At 35.4% G+C, this 21,206-nt stretch overlaps 2 protein-coding genes across 4 annotated transcripts in view; both read left to right on the forward strand.

Annotated features, from left to right (window-relative positions):
• The first annotated feature begins 2,146 nt into the window (after window positions 1-2,146).
• slc25a33 (solute carrier family 25 member 33) lies at window positions 2,147-12,420 on the forward strand. Its single transcript, XM_048179040.1, is given in 8 exon segments — window positions 2,147-2,320; window positions 6,622-6,795; window positions 7,870-7,947; window positions 8,783-8,883; window positions 9,027-9,093; window positions 9,686-9,939; window positions 9,942-9,965; window positions 11,511-12,420. Coding segments are annotated over 8 exon segments (942 nt in total). The 5' UTR covers window positions 2,147-2,279; the 3' UTR covers window positions 11,714-12,420.
• A 745-nt stretch (window positions 12,421-13,165) lies between these two features.
• tmem201 (transmembrane protein 201) overlaps window positions 13,166-21,206 on the forward strand; it is an 18,262-nt gene continuing 10,221 nt past the window's right edge. The window contains exons 1-7 of one of the 3 annotated variants that reach the window (XM_048179037.1): window positions 13,262-13,400; window positions 14,534-14,601; window positions 14,695-14,815; window positions 17,330-17,518; window positions 17,811-17,990; window positions 18,444-18,796; window positions 19,112-19,315. In XM_048179037.1, the coding sequence (XP_048034994.1) occupies window positions 17,366-17,518; window positions 17,811-17,990; window positions 18,444-18,796; window positions 19,112-19,315 (890 nt within the window). In that variant the 5' untranslated portion in view covers window positions 13,262-13,400; window positions 14,534-14,601; window positions 14,695-14,815; window positions 17,330-17,365. Of the gene's footprint in view, window positions 13,401-13,451; window positions 13,981-14,533; window positions 14,602-14,694; window positions 14,816-17,329; window positions 17,519-17,810; window positions 17,991-18,443; window positions 18,797-19,111; window positions 19,316-21,206 lie in introns of those variants that run through there. The other 2 variants (XM_048179038.1, XM_048179036.1) reach the window with 2 other exon arrangements.

The following is a 21,206-nucleotide window of genomic DNA, read 5'->3' on the forward strand; positions in this document are numbered from 1 at the left end:
TTACTTGCCAAGCCATGTTATTTAAGTAGTGTTTTGCCAAGACTGTCTGTCATTAAAATTAATGTGGCCAAAAAAAGGGCATGTGACCAGAAACACCCACATAACTGTCATCACTGTAAAGTAACTATTATTAAGTCTTGTTTTTATAAGCCTTATTTTGAGGTTTAAATTTAGTACATTAAATGTCCCTCAATAAGAAATGAAAGATAAAAAGATATTTAAATAAAAAACAGATCAGTTATTGTGTTAAGACAAAACGAGCAGAAGTGGTGGTGATAGTGTTTTGCTATCTGTAAAGGGAAATAAACATCTGGAATAACTAGTCCTACAGGATGTCTACATGAGTCTGCCATAAATATTTACTGTGCACCTTTAACATGAAAACAGTAGAGAACTTTAGTTGTTATTCTATGGGGGTTTATTATTAACCGGTGGGTATCTTCAGTGAGATGATATTTGTCTTTAAGTTGTGTGTATGCATGTTTTTTTTGTTTTTTTTTGCCAAGACAGCATAATTAACAAACATGCCATTGTCAACAACCCTCAATGACCCACTTATCACTATACATAGTTAAAAGGTGAGTGGTTAGAATTTCATTCCTCCCTCCCGTCACACCCCCTCTTCTCATAGGCTGCTCTGCTCGAAGCATCGTGTCTGTCCAATTACTGTTTTACATGCCTGAGTACTGGACATGGTATCACATTCACTCCAAAATTAACAAAATATACATTGCAGTCCCCTTCATTTTAGCTTGTCTATTTAGGCAAATTAGGCATGAGGTATTTAATATAACATCTTCCATCGCATGTTTATGCTGATTTCTTTTCTGATTTTTCTGTGGCTGATCAACAAACATGTGTTTTCAAATATTTCTTCATTTTGATGAACTGAAGGTTAGGTGATAATTTTATCTTGTGTTACTTAATAGCTTCATGTACCTCTATTGGCTGCATTCAGCTCACCTGTCAATAATTCACTGAAATTATAAATAGCCAAACAGCCAAAAGTTTACAACTTACATGGCTCACTGACTCCCAGAGTCTGGTTATTATATAAATATTTTAATGTTGTTTAGGTTTAAAAAAAAAAGAAAAAGAAAAAAACTGATAATAGCCACAAACCTTTATAATATAATACAATAAAAATATAATAAAAAGATAAATCGTAATTTACATTTAAAAAGCTTTGTGGATAAAATAAAAATAAATTCAGCAAATAAAATTCTTGGCTGTGTAAATTTATATTCTGTCCGTACACACACATACACACACTTATGCTGTTTTAATGATGACTTTTCTGTCAGTATATTCTGTCAGTGTATATATATATATATAGCCCATATACACTCCAAAATATGCTGGGTTAAAAAGAACAAACCCTGGGTTGAAAATGGACAAACCTAGTGATTGGGTTGTTTTAACCCAGCAAATGAGTTGTTGTAACCCAGTGAATGGGTTATTTTAACCCAGCGGTTGGGTTAAAAGCTATTGTTTAAAAATTACTGTATTTCTTCCTTAAAATGAACCCAAAATATGTTGGAAATTAACATTTATTAATATGTTTAATAAATGAACATTTATTAATAATAGCTAAACAATAAACATTTATTAATAAATTATATTAATAAGTTTAATGAATAATAGCTAAACAATAAACATTTATTAAATTGCTTAATATTAAATGTTCACCTTTTGATTATTATTGTTGCCTCTAGTAATTATGTGTCTGATTTTTAATTTCCAACCTATTTTGGGTTCATTTTAAGCCAGCGATATATTAATTTTTAAACAATAGTTGGATTAAATAAAACTGCCCAGCACGTTGTGCAAACATTTAACCCAACCGCTGGGTTTGTTCATTTTCAACCCAACATGGATTGTTTTTAACCCAGCATTTTAGAACCCAGCATTTTAGAGTGTGTGTGTGTATATATATATATATATATATATATATATATATATATATATATATATATATATATATATATATATATATATATATATATATGTGTGTGTGTGTCGTGATACGCATTACGCATGGTATTATGCAGCTTAATTTTACAGTTCTGTTTGTGGATGGACTGATGGCGTGACGTCATGGACAACACCCCCGTCCAGCCCCTATGACGTGGTCCAGGCTACTTCTCAGGTTCTGCGTTATCCGGGTTCAAAGCTAGAGACGCCGGTTACGGAGCATCATCAGGCCGTTGGCCCAAGTGTCTTCATTTTTTGTTTTTATTTAAAGTTTAACGTTTTGTGAGGTACAATGGCTCTTTGAAATGGCGCAGAAAGATACGCTGTTACATCTCTTCGCAGGGGGGTGAGTGTAAATGACTTTTTAATCCATATGAAACCGAGGATGATGACGGTTGCCAGGCTGGAAGGTCGAAAGCAACTTTAAGCGGATTGCAGTGTCTTTTACTGAATGTCACACTCATATCAGAAGAAAAAGCAATTTTAAGACCGTTTTTCTGTTATTGTCATCTTTTCTGTAATATTTCGAAGATGAGTTTGAATGAAGACCGCTTTTGTTAGCTTTTAGCTAGCGGTGAAACTAGCCATACAGTCACGCGACCGACTCGTTTTAGATTGAATTTAAATACGCGAGCAGGTTTAATGCTGAAATCACATTAATATAAGGATGGTATATTAATAATTTTAGTAACTGTTGTGAAATAATATCTGAGGGTTAAAAACTTTATTTCGGTCTAGGCTGTCAAAGACAGCGATGCGTTACGTAATAATGACATGCTCCACGAGACGAGAACATCTCTCGCGAGCTCTTCATGTGCTGCTATTAAAATGTGAAATATATGTAGGTTACATGTGCCTGTGGAGTGTAGTTTTAGGAAGTAAATAACTAAATTATCGTCATTGCAGAGCTATTTTGCTTCAGCAACCTTTGAATATTTAAATAGAAGCGCCTTGCTTTACATGAACATATCCAAGGTCATTCCGCAATGATTTACGACCTACAACAAACCCATATTTAATATCAGTATTCTTCTACTATTCCTGTACGACTGATATTGATTTATTGTTATGTTGCACTTGTGTATGTGTCACAATTTCTTAATAGTATGAGAACGTGTTGTGAGAAGTGTTTGTGCTTTGTGCGCATTTGCGCAGGCTGTTCATTGTCACTTGCTCTTCGTAAAATCTGGCTGGGGAAGTGCTTGGACAGAGGACAGAGAGATCCATACCCATGTGAAGCATGTGTACTAGAGTTGTGAATGTAGGTGAATGTGTGACAGCTAGCCTGTTTAAAAGGACAACTGAAGTGCACGTGTTTGTGGCTAAAGATCTCCAGAAGTATCCAGCTGCAGCAGTTTCAGACTAGCAACCACTGGACGGAAGTGAGGGGCGGAGCTTATACTGTTACTTATACATGTAATGTTCTTTTATGTAAAAGTATTGTTTTTAAATATTGTAGATATCGATCCGATCAAAATCCATGTGAAAACAGTTCATATTCATTGGAAATGTTTAGTCGTACTATGAAGAATGTTCAGTATAATATGAACTGTTTTCACATGGATTTTGATCGGATTGATATCTACAATATTTAAAAACAATATTTTCACACTTTTCTGTTCATACATGCACGATTTACAATGAACAATATTTTAAAACATAGCTTATAATCGTGTTTAATGTTAAAAGATTCAAACGCAATCGTTTATTGTTAGTCGAACGATATAGGCTGCAACTAGTCAGCTTTTTTGTTTTAAAAACGTGTAACATTTTGTAAAGAGTTTCCCAATTGACTGTATATGTGATCATATTTCCTTCATGTTGTTACAAATAATACTCAAAGACACAGAGTATGTGATGTATTTAATGTCAAATATGTACTGTATAATCATATGCAATTCAAAATAAACATTTAATACAAAGCCTTGAAGAAGTGAAATGTGCATTTGTCTGTAGGAAAACCAATAGGACATTTTAAAAAATACAGCTAAATTAGTCATTTAAAAAATTTATAAATAGCTCATAATTTAAAAAGAAACACGCAAACAGCTAGTAATAAACTTGACACACAAAAACTGTTGACTCTTAAGCCTAGTGTATCATGGCATTTCTGCAGAAAGATCTCAAGTCATCCCTAAAAAACTAAATTAATATGATAAATATCTTTATTTTTACAATTTTTTTTTTTGACCAAAAAAAAAAAAAAAAAACTTGAGCCCTCATAATTTATTTTCTTAGATAATAAATACAAAACATACAGTAAGTTTATCACAAAGCCCACAACACTCAATCCGAAAAGTAATCTAACTGACCACAGGAAACAGCAAGATTTTTGATGGATTTGTGTTTCTTAAGAGTTTTTATGTTATGCAGCAAAGCGATGGAAAAAGTTTAACGTTTGGGTTAAAATTTAACGTTGACAGTCCCAAAATATGATGATCCCTTCCTAAAATATGAAGGCAGTTATATTTTTTTTCATGTACACAGGCCCATTTATAATGTTTGTAAAATTATAAAGTGTTATTATATTCAAAATATTACTCCTGAATTAAATTATTATTGGCTTTTTTGTACTGAAGGCAAAATATATGATTAAAATATTTTTTATAGTATTTTACTTGTAGTATTTATAGTATTTTATTTGTAATTTGTATTATATTTAGTGTATATTTATCATATTTTATTATATTTAGTGTATATTTCTTCTTAATTTTAGACTATACAATGGCATTTTTAATTGTATAAAATGTATTTGTAGCTCATAATCTAATTTCTTATGAAAATCAATAAAACAGTTTTACAGAATACAGTACTTTTTGATTAAGCAAGCCAAAGGTGACGGTGGTGAGAAAAATCCCCTAAAAGTTACAGCACAAATAAAACTATTCTAAATTGTGAATGTTGCAAAGAAGCAGAGATGACTGTTTTAAATGTGTAATATTTTTTTTCTTGCTATTAAAATACTAAACATTTCCAATGACTTTCCTAACAGGCCACGAAAAGTCCTGTGATCTTAAATGTGATCCTATAATTGTGGAAAGCTCGATAAGCATTGAAAGATTTTGTATTTTGCATTTCGGTTATATAACTAAAAAATAAGTTAATCATTTTAGTGCCATTTAGTTAACGATCTGACAAAGTTTTGAGCTTAATTACACATTAATTCAGGGGACTTGTTGTGAAGGGCACAGACATCTGTGTGTTTGTTTTATTCAAACGGCTATACCACATTATAGGCATTATGTAATCATGCCCCAAGCTTTGTTTGTCTGTTACAAAACAGTCTGTTATAAAAACATTACCCTGCGAGCTGGATCACTTTATGAGAAGGCAAGCTGTGTAGAAGAGACTTGCATCAATGTTGGACTTAATGCTTTGTTGAGGACGTCTGCCCTTGTAACCGAATGTGCTTCTCAGACAGATTTGTGGTTAATCTGTCCCTTACTTGCTGTCCTGAGGTCAGAGGCATTGTGCCTTGTACTTCTCTAGCACAACCCGTGACCTGTGTCAACATGTTGTGACTTCTGTGAAACATGATCTGTGATCACAAATTATTTGCCTCGAGTCTTACTAGAAATAAACAAGGTACATAGCAGGTTATTAAGTATAATTGCGGTGCGTATTTCATTTTGTTTACGAAATAACCTTGCAGGTTGGACTGGATTTTCCCCCTGCTTCATTGGTTAGCTTTTTCTTTCACTTATTTAGTTGTATGCCAGTCTCTTCATCTCACTATTTTTTGATTTGATTATAGAGCCAGGGTAATATAGGTCACAGTGCAGAGCTCCAGTTGTTTAACTTTGTAATGTGAATCACGATCAATGTCACCTGCGTCACATTGTGGCATTTTGATGAAGTTCAGTTTGTTTTCCTTGACCTTACTCTTATTCTCTTGACTCTTACAACAGCCAGAAAGGTTGTCCGCAAGCGTTGATGACGCGCACACATATATTTGCTTCTAAAGTTTAGTTTGAACTGGATTTGTTGCCTCAAACAGCAGGTATAACTGCAGACTTTATCAAATTTTGTAATTTGGTGAAGTCGGTTTTTCTGTCTAATTTGGAGGTCCTCAACCTTTTTAGAATTTCTTACAAAATTCTTGTGAACAATTATTATTTAAACATGTTAGAATCTATAAAAATACACAAATGTTTTTGAAAGAAGTCTCATACGCTCACCAAGGCTGCATTTATTTAACCAAGATACAGTAAAAACTGTAATATTGTGAAATATTATTACTATTTAAACATAACTGTTTTCTATTTGAATATTTTAAAATGTAATTTATTCCTGTGGTGTCAAACTGAATTTACAGCATCATTACTCCAGTCTTCTGTGTCACATGATCTTTCAGAAATCATTCTAATGTACTGACTGATCTGATGATCAAGAAACATTTCTTCTTAGTTCTTATCTATATTAAAAAGGTTGTGCTGCATGTTTTTGTGGAAACCAAGATTCTTTGATGAATAGAAAGTTCAAATGAACAACGTTTATTTGAAATAATCTTTTGTTACATTATAAATGTCTACATTTCTATAAGTGTCTACATTTCTTTAAATGTCTTTAATTTATTTCTATTTCTTTTTTTAAAAATCTTACTTTTATATAGAACCAGCAGTCACAGTTGTTTTGCTCTGTTTACAGATGTGGTGGAACTGTAGGTGCCATCATGACCTGCCCCCTGGAGGTGTTAAAAACCAGACTACAGTCATCTGGCCTCACCCTCAGACCTGTTTTCCAGGTCCATTTGGGCGCATTCAACGGTGCTGGCGTCATTAGACCAGGAACAGTCACCCCTGGATTGCTACAGGTGTTAAGGTAAGCAAGAAAATACAAACATCCACCCTGAACATAAATATGCATGAGTGTAGATCCGGATCCTCTACGGGGTAGCGACGTTTTCCGTCTGAAGTCTGTTATCTGAATGCATTTAGCTATGGATTTGATCTTCTACATGAAAGCAGATTAAAGCAGCCTTTATCCTGCTGTTAGCTGCTGCTGTTGATGAGGGGGTGTTTTACTGCCAGTTGCAGGCGGCCTTATGTAAAGGCAGAAGAGTTCACAAGTGTTCTCAGTGAATGTCTATTTTAGGTAGTCAAGCACAGTATGGCTCTCAGGAACCTGCACTGTCACTTGATGCCTTCTAGCTGTGCTCGGATTACTACCCGCAAACACAAGTTGCCCCTGACTAAGTGTCTCTGAGGGAATGTATTGGTCTACGTGACTCCAAACCTCAAGAGACATTTCAATTTACTTGAATGGGTTCAATATCTACCTTGGGTAAAATGACACCATGTCTGGCCTTTTGTTCTTCATGAGGAAGCATTTGCCTTGTGACTCATTTTTCATTGTTTTCAGTTTAAATGCAAGGGATGAAGTAAATATAGACTGTTTCAGTTGTTTTTCCTAGAAGGAAGTGATATATTATCAACCTGTGACGAGAAACGGCACTTCGGAAAAGCAACTTTGCGATAAACATGATTCACTACTGTAGGCATTCAGCATTTAGCTGCTGGTTTGGTGACATATGGGTGGATCTTAAAGGAAATGAATATGTGAAGAAAGGTGTCACTAGTTTTGCAGCAGTGTTTAAAACAAGCTGTGTAACTGGATTATTATACATTTACATTTAATCATTTCAGTCACTTTTATCCAAAGCGATTTGCAAATGAGGAGAGCAATAGAGGCAGTCAAACCAATAGGGCCTAGTTTTTTTGAAATAAATATATAAAATAAGTGTTAGTATTAATGGGTCAAGTGTGGACGAAAATGACTAAAGATTCAGCAGCTTGGGTTGAGTTGGATTATAACCTGTTTTTGTGCAGTCTGACTGAAATTATAATCCACACATGAGTGTTATCTGTATAAATGTAATCTCTCTGTCCTCAACAGGTCAATACTAGAGAAAGAGGGACCAAAATCTCTATTCAGAGGATTGGGTCCAAATCTTGTTGGTGTTGCACCCTCAAGGTAATGGTTCAGTTCAGTTTTGTGCGAATCAAGATTAAGAATATAGTCTCATGGTTAAATGATATCAAAGTTAACCTGTAGAGTGGATTCCCCCCACATCAGCCTCAGAGGTCATTTTAAATATAAATGTCTTCCGTTTCCTGGTATGAGGCTGTCCTCTAGTAAAATGTGAAATGATTGGTATGTGCGGTACTAAAATCAACATGTCAAGTGATTGTCAGTACTGTGTTTGCCTCATCTTATAAAAATAGTTTTCTTCATAACAATAACCATACTTTTCCATTATAATCTAATAGTATAACTTCTCCATAACAAAAAACATATATTTCTTTGTAGATTTCACTTTGAATTAGGAAAAGAAGGTTGTGTTAAGATAAAATAAAAATTCATAGTAGTGGTAATAATAATAATTTATAATTATTTTTATTTGTTATTATTATTGAGAATTTTTCTCAGTAACAATAGCCATACTTTTCCCATTCTAGCCTGTTTCATTAGATTGAAATCAATAAGCAGTCTAGAAATATTTCCCCCCGCTTGTATGCTGCTATTATTGTTTAGTCATCGTGTTCCACAGTCATCATGGCAGTAGATCTGGGTGCTTATTCAGCTCTTTGTGCAGTCTGTTCCAGACATTCAGCAAAGAGAACGTACTGCACTGTCAGGAACTCTCACCGCAAGCTGTTTGGCTAGATAAAACATTGGCGGCCTTTCAGTGCGAATGTCCCTTTTTTACATAAAAATGAACTGCAATGTCATGTGTGGAGAGAGGAAGCAGGGGGTATTGAGTTCAACAGAATAAAGGCGCTGATGTACTATTTCTGTTGTTCTTCAGGGCAATCTATTTCGCTGCTTATTCAAAGTCAAAAGAGACTTTCAATGGCATCTTTGTGCCGAACAGTGGAGTCGTCCACATGTCCTCAGCAGGCTTTGCAGGTGAGGCCTTAAGGTTGTTAAGGAACATTTATGCAACATTGCCCATACCGTTTCCCAGAACTTGAGTGAAATTTATGCAACTGTTTGATGCTTACAAAGAAAAGTGGGTGTTTGGATCCCTAATTGCCTTGTTTTCCTTTCAGCGTTCATCACTAACTCCCTGATGAATCCCATCTGGATGGTCAAAACAAGAATGCAGCTTGAAAGGAAGTATGTTAATGCTGCTTTACTCTCAACAGGGAACTTGCATAAGGGCATGACACATTATCTCTATTAGGTCATTGAGTTGTGGCCCATTTGCGTGTGAGATGTAACGCATCCCCAGATACTGTGAGGGTAATGAGTTTTTTTTGGATGGGGGAAATGGCCTAATAGCACCGTCTCCCTGTTACGCAAACATCATGATGATTAGCATGTGATCCAATTCGCTACAGTACAAATATCCACCTTGACGCACTGGTTGAGGCTTAGCAGGCATGTTCTATATTTGTGCTATAAAGGGTGCCGGCAGCCGACTGCTAGGGTCAGATGGGAGAATTATATCAGGTGGCACAGTCTGAAAATAGTCTGCCATTTAATTCTCCCTTCCACCCTACACGCAAACCACATTGTGCAATGTAAATTAAAGTTACAAGTGAATGTCATAAAGTCTTTGACCTTGATTTTAGTATTCACGCTGGATCAATGCCTGAACTAAATTTTGAAATCTGAACTATTACTTCAGAGTGAAACGTGTTAAATTCTCGACCTTTGTAATCCATTTCTACCCGATCACCTGACCGACTGTCTCTTTGTCTTCCAGGGCACGTGGGGAGAAGAAAATGAACGCGTTGCAATGTGCACGGTATGTGTACAAGACAGAGGGTATACGAGGATTTTACCGGGGCCTGACGGCGTCGTACGCTGGTATCTCGGAGACTATGATCTGCTTCCTCATTTATGAGACGCTGAAGAAGTACCTAGCGCAGAGTCGATTCACCACGCCTTCCACTGACACTGAAAAAGGGGCATCAGATTTCCTGGGCCTCATGTTTGCTGCTGCATTCGCCAAGGGTTGCGCTCCTGCATAGCTTATCCACATGGTAGGTTGTTATTACCTGTCTGCCAGCATAAACCAGTATCAACCAGTCTGTGTCTAAATATATACATAGATTGCTTCCTCCATAGCAGTGGTTCCCAAACTGGAGTATGTGAGGTGACAGAGGGGTTATGTGCGAAGAAAATGCTGAGTTATTCTGTTTCTTTAATTCTACCCCACTTTAAAATTACATTAAATCAGTAAGCATGTATTTCTAACGGTGTTAAAACTGGAAAATGCTGGTGTTGTAAAAGGTCAAATACATGACGTCCAATCAAATTACCTCATCTTTTGCAGTCAAAACTCCTTGCGAGATCTGCTTGGTTACAAACATTCTTCTAAATGTCTTCCTTTGTGTATAGCAGAACAAAGAAATTATACAGGTTTGGAACAACTTGAAGAGGAGTAAATGATGACAGAATTTTCATTTTTGGTTGAACTATCCCTTTAAGACTCAAACTCTCTTTGAAACAGAAACATTCCCTGTGTGAGTTCTTGTTTTTAATGTTGTATTATATGACCAAGAATATCCACACAATTGCAAATGTGACATTGATTATATAGAACAGTTCAAGAAAACAAAAAGATCACTTTAAAAGTGACGTAGCCACAGCAGAACTGTTGTCCGTCTCCAAGCAACACAAAGCGGTGTTTCGTTAGTGAACAAATCTGTGGCTTTTTCAACAATCTGGAGTGTCAATGATTCAATGATCCATTCATAAATACAGCCACTTGCTTTGTTACTGAAAGAATGAATGAATGACTCGATGACTCACTCATTAAGACAGTGGCTTGCTGCCACCTACTGGCGGTTTTAGTTTGATATTTAAATCATATTTCTCTGTTGAACTTTTTCATTTAAATCATTATCTCATAACATTATTTTTGCCATTGTAATTGCATTCAAGTCAGCTCTGAGCAGCATTAAACAATGTCTAAATGCATCTAAATGCAGCTTGTGGCACTGCAGTGCAAAGATGGCTTTTGTTGATGATTTGATTGAAATGATTAGTTTAGTTTTAATTTATTCCTTTATTTATATTAATAATTAAACTAATGGAATTTAAATAATTTGACCTAAAACATGAGACATACAGCTATGGAAAAAATTAAGAGACCACTTAACATTGATTTCTGAACTTGGAGTGGTCTCTTAATTTTTTCCATAGCTGTATATTTAATGGGGTTAGAAAAACTGCATTTATAAAGGGGAAAATATTGTCCCTTCTTGGAAAAGATTTGTCTGCAGTCTAAGTGGAAGAGAGGGGATACGCAGAAGGATGTTAAATGTAAATAAGAAGTTTGGAAACCATTGCTCTATAGCAATACCACTCTTGCACTTTTAAGGCACTTAGGACTTGGATTCACAGGAGTGAATAAAACTTTTTCCCATATATTTTTGATCAAATAAACATTAATAAAAATCTATGTAATAACATTTTCAGGAAAATTTTGTTTTCTCATTACCATAATGGAAAAACAAGAATTTGCTGAAACTTTGACCTCTCCTTCTCACTTTTAATGACCAACCTTTACTGGTGTCTTCCAGAGGTCATTCGGACGAGACTCAGAGAAGAGGGAAGCAAATACAAGTACTTCTTTCAGACGGCGCGCCTTGTGGCGGTGGAAGAGGGCTACGCGGCTTTTTACAGAGGACTCATTCCGCAGCTTATCAGACAGATCCCCAACACGGCCATAGTGCTGTCCACATACGAGTTAATTGTCCATCTGCTGGGTGAACCCTCCAAATGAAGCTACACACAACAAGCACACAAAAAATACTTTTGACCTGCAGCTAACGTGAACCGAATAGAATCCATCATGGACAGGGATGTTCTTTTCAATTACCCAAAGACTTTAAACAACTTTTTTTATTTTTAAGTTCAATGCATATGTCATCAAAACTGTTTTGCTTGTTTGTGTTATGTAAATGGCGCATATTGTATAGTTCTTTGTGTATACTGTATCAGTGTACAGAAAAGGTCATCTGAATATAGTGCTTTAAGTTAACTAAATTATTCTTATTATAAGTAGCAGTGTTTTGTTGCAGTCCATTGAATTCTTTGGATCTATATGATATGGTACTTGTCCAAGGGATTTGGAGTTAATAATTACTGGATCCAGGTTTTATGTTCTTGGAAGAAATGGAAATGATACTGATGAGGGCATAGAATAACTTGACATGCTGACGTTGCAATATTTTGTAATATTTTCCTGCTCCGTGACACCTAGTAGCATTCTGGAGTCTGACCAATTAATTCCATTCACCTCTTTACTAGAAACGTTTCATCCGTTTACTGTACATGTTAAGTTGTTCAACTTTTACAGAAAAGGAGAGTCTTGATGCATATGCTACTGTTGGTTTAATTAAATAAATTATGAAAATTATTTTATTTTTGTTTTTGTTGGAAATGCATAGTTGAAATGAGCCTTATAAATAAATGCATCTTTTTAAAGTCTGTTCGGATGAGTTTATGATTGTTAGCAAGACTTTGAAAATGAAGATAAGATAAAAAAGATAATCCCAGGATCCCAGCTGTTTACTTAAAGCAACATTAGGCTCCAAAATAAGAACATGATCTTTGAGCCTACTAGTAGTATCTTTATCTCTTGTGCCACAATGCGGTTCACAAAGTGGGAGGCACATATGAATCATTTGTAATGTGGAAGATAATGATCAAGGAATGTCAACATGTGTGCTTTTAGGCTTGTTAATTACGATTGAACTTATGATTACTGATGCAATACTAACATTTAGACAAAATTTGAACGTGACTGAAAGATGAGAGTGGACTGTTTAGAAGTTTTTAATATACTGTTATGTCTGTAAAGCTTAGAAAGTGTTGTGACATGCGTTGCCTCAAGAGGGCAGTTTTATACCATATAAACTTCAAATCACTTTCTTGAACAGGAGTAATTACAAACTCCAAATGATCCAATCGAATACAGATAACTCTAATGGCTTAATGTTAATGAAATGCTGCATATATAATGTATATAAAATAATTACAAAATGTATAAACAATGTGAAATACTACAAAATATAATTACTGTGCTGTTATGTATGTTATTTTCGGCTAATTATACTTTTATATTTTACATTATATATATTCAATATATAGACGTTTTACATAATTATAATAATTATTATTCTTTTTATGTCGGGAATGGTTGCAAAAAGTCCAACTTTTATTTTGACAGGTCTTTATACCGCACTCATGACCTGGATATGACCATGTTGTAGATTGATGCGCGCTTCTGTTGCCGCATGACCGTCTCCAGCGTGTGGTTTCTTCTGAATAACACTACTGTCATTATACCGTTTTGCAATGGAAACCTTTAACCAAATACTACTACAGTACCCGCCATTTGTAGTTGGTGGTGTCGGAGCGACGGCGATTGCTGCTGGAGGAGCGCTAATCTATAGAATTGCAACCAGGTATTGTAAGCCTGCCCATAAGATGTCGCTGGGCCTCGTATAACACACGAGTAACTAGCTAGGACTATAAACTACATTGCACCTGAACGAATGCTTTTTACGATTCACTACATTAAACCCGTATCGCAGCAGTATTTTCATGTATCAGTTCTGCAATAAAAAAGCGTGTGCTCGCGCAGCCAGCCAGTGAGCGGCGCGCGCTAAACAAACTAGCGCGCGAGATTTCGTACAATGCCTTATCCGTTGTCTTTGTTGTTAAGTATAACATATATTGTTACTTCTGTAAAATAATTATATATTAATGTACGACCTCCGTCAAAGCTTTTTAGAATCTTTCTAAATTATCATTTAAATTCATTTTCTAATGAAGTGTTGGTTAATACCATGTTACTGATAACTATTCCAAGTAACGTTAATTGTGTTATTTTGGCGGAAAACTAACGTAATTACCGTGGTAAGAGCAACTTCCTTGGAAAAGACTCATATTAAACTGTCAGAAACGATAAAACTGTAGTGGAAGATCCAAACGTGAATGACTTTTTGATATTCAGTGAATCATATTTTGCTAGACTATACCCAGGTATTAAACCTTTTATTGTTTCTGGAGTAGTAAGGTATGTGACGCTTTTCCTGGATTCTAATTCATTCAAATTTCTGCCAAATATGCAACATGCCATTACTTGACTTGATGGGGATGATGTTATCATCACAGGCTGAGTTTGTCAGTTTAATCAAGCCCTTATCAGCTCTAAAATGAGTCAATCAAATTAAAATCAGTCAAACTCTATTCATGCTAGATATTTAGTCTCAGGTCCTGAGACATTACTGATTGTGCTGTTTGAAAAAACAAAATCCCAGTTTTTCATTAGATTCAGATTTCCAGTGAATGTCTTGCGTGTCCCATGAAAATGGATGCAACCAAAAACACTGGACTGCTGGACTACTATCAACAGGATATAAGCTGAATAAAATAATTGCCTTTTTTTTTTTTTTTTTTTTTTTTTAAATGTATAGGCTAAATCTCAGGAGAAGTGTTCTCATATGCTCATACTGTAGAGTTTGATTGGATGCACAGCTTTTGACGTTAACAAATAAAAAGCTATTAATGATTATATATTTACTTGCCTTTGCAGTTAGCGTTTTTACCCCCGCTCTCTGCAGAACAGACAGTAGTGGAAGAACCACTGTTGTGGTCTGTCAGGTCATGTTAATGGAATTACAGTTTATATTTCTGTTATTAAGGCATAGTAACTTGCAGCAGTTCTTCTAAATCTGACCCTTTTTTATTTTACAGGAAGAAACCAAGTCATGTCCAAGTGAACTGCTGGTTCTGCAATCAGGACACAATTGTCCCCTATGGGAACAGAAACTGCTGGGATTGTCCATACTGTGACCAGTATAATGGCTTTCAGGAGGTATTGGCATTATGAGATTTGTTTTTTCTGTGTAATGGTAATGTTTTTGAAAAGACAAGATATGTATTACACGTATATATTTTTACACTGCTGCCGAAAGTTAAGATTATTTAATGTTTTGAATGAAGTCTCAGCAAAGCTGCATTTATTTGAACAAAAATATAGTAAAAACATTAATTTTGTGTAATGGATTTAAAATATTTAAAATAACTTTGTATCCTCTATATAAATATACTTTAAAATGTAACATAATTGTGATGTCAAAGCTGTGTTGTCAGCAGCCGTTACTGTAGTTTTCAGCATCACATGATCCTTCAGAAATCTGCTGATTTGGTGCTTAAGAAACATTTATCATTAACATTAATCATTGTTAAAGGTGCCCTAGAATTAAAAATTGAATTTACCGTGGCATGGTTAAATAACAAGAGTTGAGTCTGAGTATTAAGTTTGAGTCTCAAACTCCATTGTTTCCTCCGCCTTATATAAATCTCATTTGTTTACAAGACCTCCGAAGAACAGGTGAATCTCAACATAAAACTGACTGTTACGTAACAGTCGGGATCATTAATATGCACGCCCCCAGTATTTGCATATGCCAGCTCATGTTCAAAGGCATTAGACAAGGGCAGCCAGTATTAACGTCTGGATCCGTGCACAGCTGAATCATCAGACTAGGTAAGCAAGCAAGGACAATAGGAAAAATGGCAGATGGAGAAATAATAACTGACATGATCCATGATAACATGATATTTTTAGTGATATTTGTAAATTGTCTTTCTAAATGTTTCGTTAGCATGTTGCTAATGTACTGTTAAATGAGGTTAAAGTTACCATTGTTTCTTACTGTATTCACGGAGACAAGACTGTCGTTATTTTCATTATTAAACACTTGCAGTCTGTATAATTCATAAACACAACTTCATTCTTTATAAATCTCTCCAACAGTGTAGCATTAGCCGTTAGCCACGGAGCACTATCAAACTCATACAGAATCAAATGTAAACATCCAAATAAATACAATACTCACATAATCTGATGTATGCATGCAGTATGCATGACGAACACTTTGTAAAGATCCATTTTGAGGGTTATATTAGCTGTGTGAACTTTGTTTATGCAATGATAGAGTCGAGAGCTCGGGAGGGGGCGGAGAGCGCGAGCAATTAAAGGGGCCGCAGCCTGAATCGGCGCATTTCTAATTATGCCCTAAAATAGGTAGTTAAAAAAATGAATTAAAAAAAATCTATGGGGTATTTTGAGCTGAAACTTCACAGACACATTCAGGGGACACCTTAGACTTATATTACATCTTGTAAAAAATGTTCGATGGCACCTTTAAAAACTGTTGTGCTGCTGAATATTTTTGTAAAAACTAATACATTTTTCCCAGTATTATTTGATGAATTTAAATTTATTTGAAATCTTAATAGAAAGTTTTGTCACATTATAAATGTCTTTACTGTCACTTTTGAACAATTTAATCAATGCATTCTTGCTAGATAAAAGTATAGAGGTGGGTGATATCCCAGTAGTCATGAGAAATTTGTCAACAGGTAGAGATTTTGGACTATCATCTTTATCGCAGTTACGCTCACGTGACGTTGCCATGCTGCTCCATCAAGAAAGCTTTTTATGTGAATTTTAAACTAGGGCTGCATGATTTATCGTGATTAAACCGCACGATTAAACCACACCAGAGGGTGCTCTTGTGCAGAATCTCTAAATATGCCCTGCAGCAGAAGAAGATAACACGTGTCATATCGCTGTAGCCGAATAAACAGAAAATTGAAATGCTTTGATTGATTAAACATGACGACTGCCTTATTCTGTGTAAGAAGCCACATCATCTCACAGAAGGATGCTCAACTGTCGTTATAAAGTGAGTTTGGAGTAAAAACATATTATTAAATGTTGTCTTTTGTTGAACAAGATGTTAATAAATGCTTCTCGTTTCTGAAAAGAAGTTTGACGCATGTTGCTTTTTCAAATATACATTATAAGCGACTCAAAACTCGCAGTGCTTTCAGATGGATTAGCATTTGGAACCATACTTCATTGACAAGCTGCGCTTAAAAAAATAATAGCAGCCTTTGCGATTTAATAATCGCACTAAGAATCTCGTTTAAGCGATAATAGCGTTTAAGTTCAATGTTATTTTTCATATCGTGCGATAAATCGTGCAGGCCTATTTTAAACCGCTCAAGCACAATAAGTAGCGAAACTCATTTCAATATATGCGTGCACTGCCTGAGAGACAGTTTCTGAGTGAACACACTTGAAACGCGCGCACATAAAGCCACTGCTCATACAGCATGTGAGTACTGAACTGAGTTCTTTTTGCTGCCTTATTGGGCTTGAACGGTCAAATACACACACTTATGTGTCTAAATCTGTCCCTTGCAGCATTGTTTTCATCCACATAAATTCAGTATGGTGTCTAACCTGACTAAGGTCTATAAATGTACATTTATCAAGCAAGTGAGTCTTTGATTTGCACTTCTTTTTGATCTGTAGAACGGGGACTACAACAAACCCATTCCTGCACAATACATGGAGCATCTAAACCATGGCGTTTCGGCCGGTGTCCCTGAGTCACCGAAGACACTGCAGTGGGTCAATTGCCAGATGCTTCTGTGCAAGAAGTGTAACAATAACCAGACACTGAAGATTAAGCAGCTGGCCTCATTCATCCCCAGGGATGATGTAGGTTTAATAACTGACTTTGATTTTAATTTCTTAATTTCTAGATGACCAAGGTTTAAAGCTTGTTGCTTAATTAAATGAGTTTTTTATGCTTTTTATACAGGCAAAAATAATTAAATATGACATTCAATAGGAATTTAATGTTTTTATACTTAAAAGTCATTTATTTAGAAATTATTTTCATGTGCTATTATATTATGTCTGTTTTATAATGTGAAAATCATCAGCTCAAAAACAAGTAACATGCTTGCAACCAGTAAAATGTAATGCCATATGTTCACTATAATGGCAGGAAAACTATGATGAGGAGATCGAAGTATATAAGCACCATCTCGAGCAGACCTACAAGTTGTGCCGGCCGTGCCAGACGGCAGTGGAGTACTACATCAAACACCAGAACCGACAGCTGCGAGCTCTGCTCTTCAACCACCAGCTCAGACGCAGTCGGGATGCTGATAAAGCCTTTATTAAGGTGGTGATCTCTATATATTTACATGGTTTCAAATCAAGCCACAAGACTTGACATGAAAAATACAGGAAGATTTCTTTTATATACCTCTCTGAAGTGTATCTTCAAGAATACTAGGAGCTTGATTAGGTGCCAGGAGCTTGACATGGAAAAATGCTCTGAATTTAGATGTTGCCCAGATAAAACTGTAAAACCTGGTTTGCGTTTGTAGCATGTATCGAGTTTGATTAATGACAAGTCTGTTTCTAGTGTTTTCTTAAAATGCAGATAAATGTGTGGAAGTGATTGCCAGAGATAAGGAAAGACCTGTTTTCACTTGCTGCTTTTGTGTGCTGATTATTTTTTTGTTACTGCTACTGCTGATTCACATTTCATTTTTAATCAGGCTTGACATGCAAGTATCAAGTGCTATTCCCATATCAAGTGATCATTTTTTCCCCCCGCTCTTTTGTACAGAACACCTACTCCCTCAGCACGCCGGCCTGGTTGATCTTGCTCAGAGTCCTTGCGTTTCTGGCCTGTGCCTTCCTTGTAGCTGTGACTTTGTCTGGATCTGGAGATGTGGCCCCCTCTGTCACGCAGACCTTAAGCGGAGGAGTCGCCCCGCCTAAACGTGCTCTCCAAAACGACAGTGAAAGCAAGACTAATGAGAGCAAAATGATGTGGGATGATCTGGTGGATCTTCTTCCAGAAGAGGCCGTGGAGAACGCTCGACTCATCTGGCAGTCCGGAAGCGACCATCAAATGGCCGTGGCCTCTGTTGGTCTCCTAACTTGCATCACGGGGGTCTTAATGGCAGGACCTGTTAGGTGAACCAATTAAAAACATACATAATTGATTTTTCATTACAAAATTGTTAATAAATTGCATATATGTAAAACTTTTTTTATACTATATATATACATACATACTATATATAGCTTTGTATAAACAAGTAAAAGTTTTATTTTGAATATATTTTTATTATTATTATTATTTATATATATTAACTTTATTAATGCATGAATAAATGTATACATAATATATAAATATATTATTTATTATTTTATTAAATATATTAAGTGTTATTTATTATTTTTGCTATAAATCTTAGCTAAATATATATTTATTTATTTATTTTAAAGGTTGAGGAGGATTGACGCTGTGGCATCTGTGCTTTGGCTCCTCGTCATATGTTTTTACCTGGCCGAGTGTTACCTCAAGACGGACATTCCTGACTGGTTGGAATCTGTCAAGTTTGGAATCACTTCTGTGTGTTGTCTGGTGGGATTCGCTGCCGCTGTGGCAACGCACAAATCCTCGAGTCAAAGAAGAGCCAGAGGTCGCAGGTCAGAATCTGAGCAGTGACACTAAGCTAAGATACTTTATGGGACACTTTTGGGACATGTAGAAACAAGGGTTTGATTTTTCTCAGATTGACACATTTTCCTTCCAACTGTCTTCAGTTTATACTAACAAACTAATGCAATGTATAAACCTTCATGGCCTTTAAGATACTTGCTAACTAGGCCTTCAAAACTGTGCTAATAGATATAAAAAAGATTAAAAAAATATCTAGTCTGTGTAGATGACCTTGCTCAAAGTATTAGAAAATGAGTTTTGCCTTATTTGTAGTATTACTGCATGTTTTGCCCCTAATTTGACATTGGCAGAACATCTCAATTTCAGGCATTTTACATTTGGTTTGAAATAACAGCTAAGGTTTGGGGTATCTGGTAAAGATACAGACTAGTTCTATGAGTGAATGTTTTTTTTTTATGCATCTTGATGTGTATAATGCTGTTAGTGCATTATTTACCTAGAAATTGAAATGGTGCTTGTGGAATTGGGAATTTTTTTCCCATCCCATCTATAATGGATACTAACCCCTGATCCATTGCAGCATGAAAGTGGCGTTTAAAATTTACAAACCATCTACAACTTAAAAAACCTTGCTGTGTCAACTATACCCACTATATCAAACTATAACAAAAATACTGTATTATGCCAATACTGCTCAAATCTCATATTTGCAATCTCACAACTAATGTGATATTAGCAGTATTAAGTTGCTAACATACAAATGTTATTTTTCTGTTATACTTTAGCTCAAGTGCTTTCAGTTTTGACGTTAGGCTATAGCAGAATGCATTTGAGAGAATCTGTCAAATATTTGTGCCTTGAGCCTTTTCATAGATTCTAAATTAACCTGAATTTCAAGTCATAAAGTATGTATCCAGTTTGTAATCGTTACGCCAATACAAAATTTATAGAGTATTTATGTTTAAAGACAGAGAAAATTGGCTAAACAAGTACTTTGCATAGCACTATGCTTATTATATTATGATCAATATATTTACTATACTGTAAAATGTAATGAATGCACTACATTGTATTACATGCCATTTAGTTTGAATACTACTAACCACACTAAACCTCTGTAACATGTAGCCATCTCTTTCGAGTGTCTCTTACAAAAACAGACACATTTTCAAAACTTTTACAAACAAAGCTTTATAGCTTTAAAGCTTTATTGTACTTTCTTGTAATTTTCTATTAAGTATTGTATTTTTACTGTATTCTAGAAACGTGTGACATCATGTGACCCTACGACTATAGATTGTATATTTTGTAGATTTGCATCACTGTATTTCCCAAGTAACTGTATGCATGTGGCATATGCTGTGAAGTTTGTTTTCGCTGTGATCGAAGTACTTACTAATGTGACTTAGACATGTACTGTCCGCAACTTTTCTGTTATTTAAATCAAGTCTGTTTTCAAGTGTACCTTGAGCTTATTTCTATTAGATGTGTATCAGCTCATATAGATCTTGTGGTACTTGTTCACCTCCAACATACTGTAACTATCTCATAATGCTTGTAAGACAAGCTTTAATATTTATGATTTTGTATTACCAAAAGGTGACATGTCATGTGCCTATGTAAAGCTGCATTAAATGGATAGTTCACCCAAAAATTTAAATTCTTTCATTTACTCACCCTCAAATTGTTCCAAATCTGTATGAAGTTCTTCCTTCTGCTGAACACAAAAGAAGATATTTTGAAGAATTGACCATCAACTCTTTGGCTACTGACATTCTTCAAAATATCTTCTTTTGTGTTCAGCAGAAGGAAGAACTTCATACAGGTTTGGAACAATTTGAGGGTGAGTAAATGATGACAGAATTTTCATTTTTGAGGGAACTATCCCTTTGAGTATTTGACTCTAGACATCTGTAT

The sequence above is a fragment of the Megalobrama amblycephala genome, linkage group LG24 (genome assembly GCF_018812025.1).
Source record: "Megalobrama amblycephala isolate DHTTF-2021 linkage group LG24, ASM1881202v1, whole genome shotgun sequence".
NCBI classification, from domain to species: Eukaryota; Metazoa; Chordata; class Actinopteri; order Cypriniformes; family Xenocyprididae; genus Megalobrama; species Megalobrama amblycephala.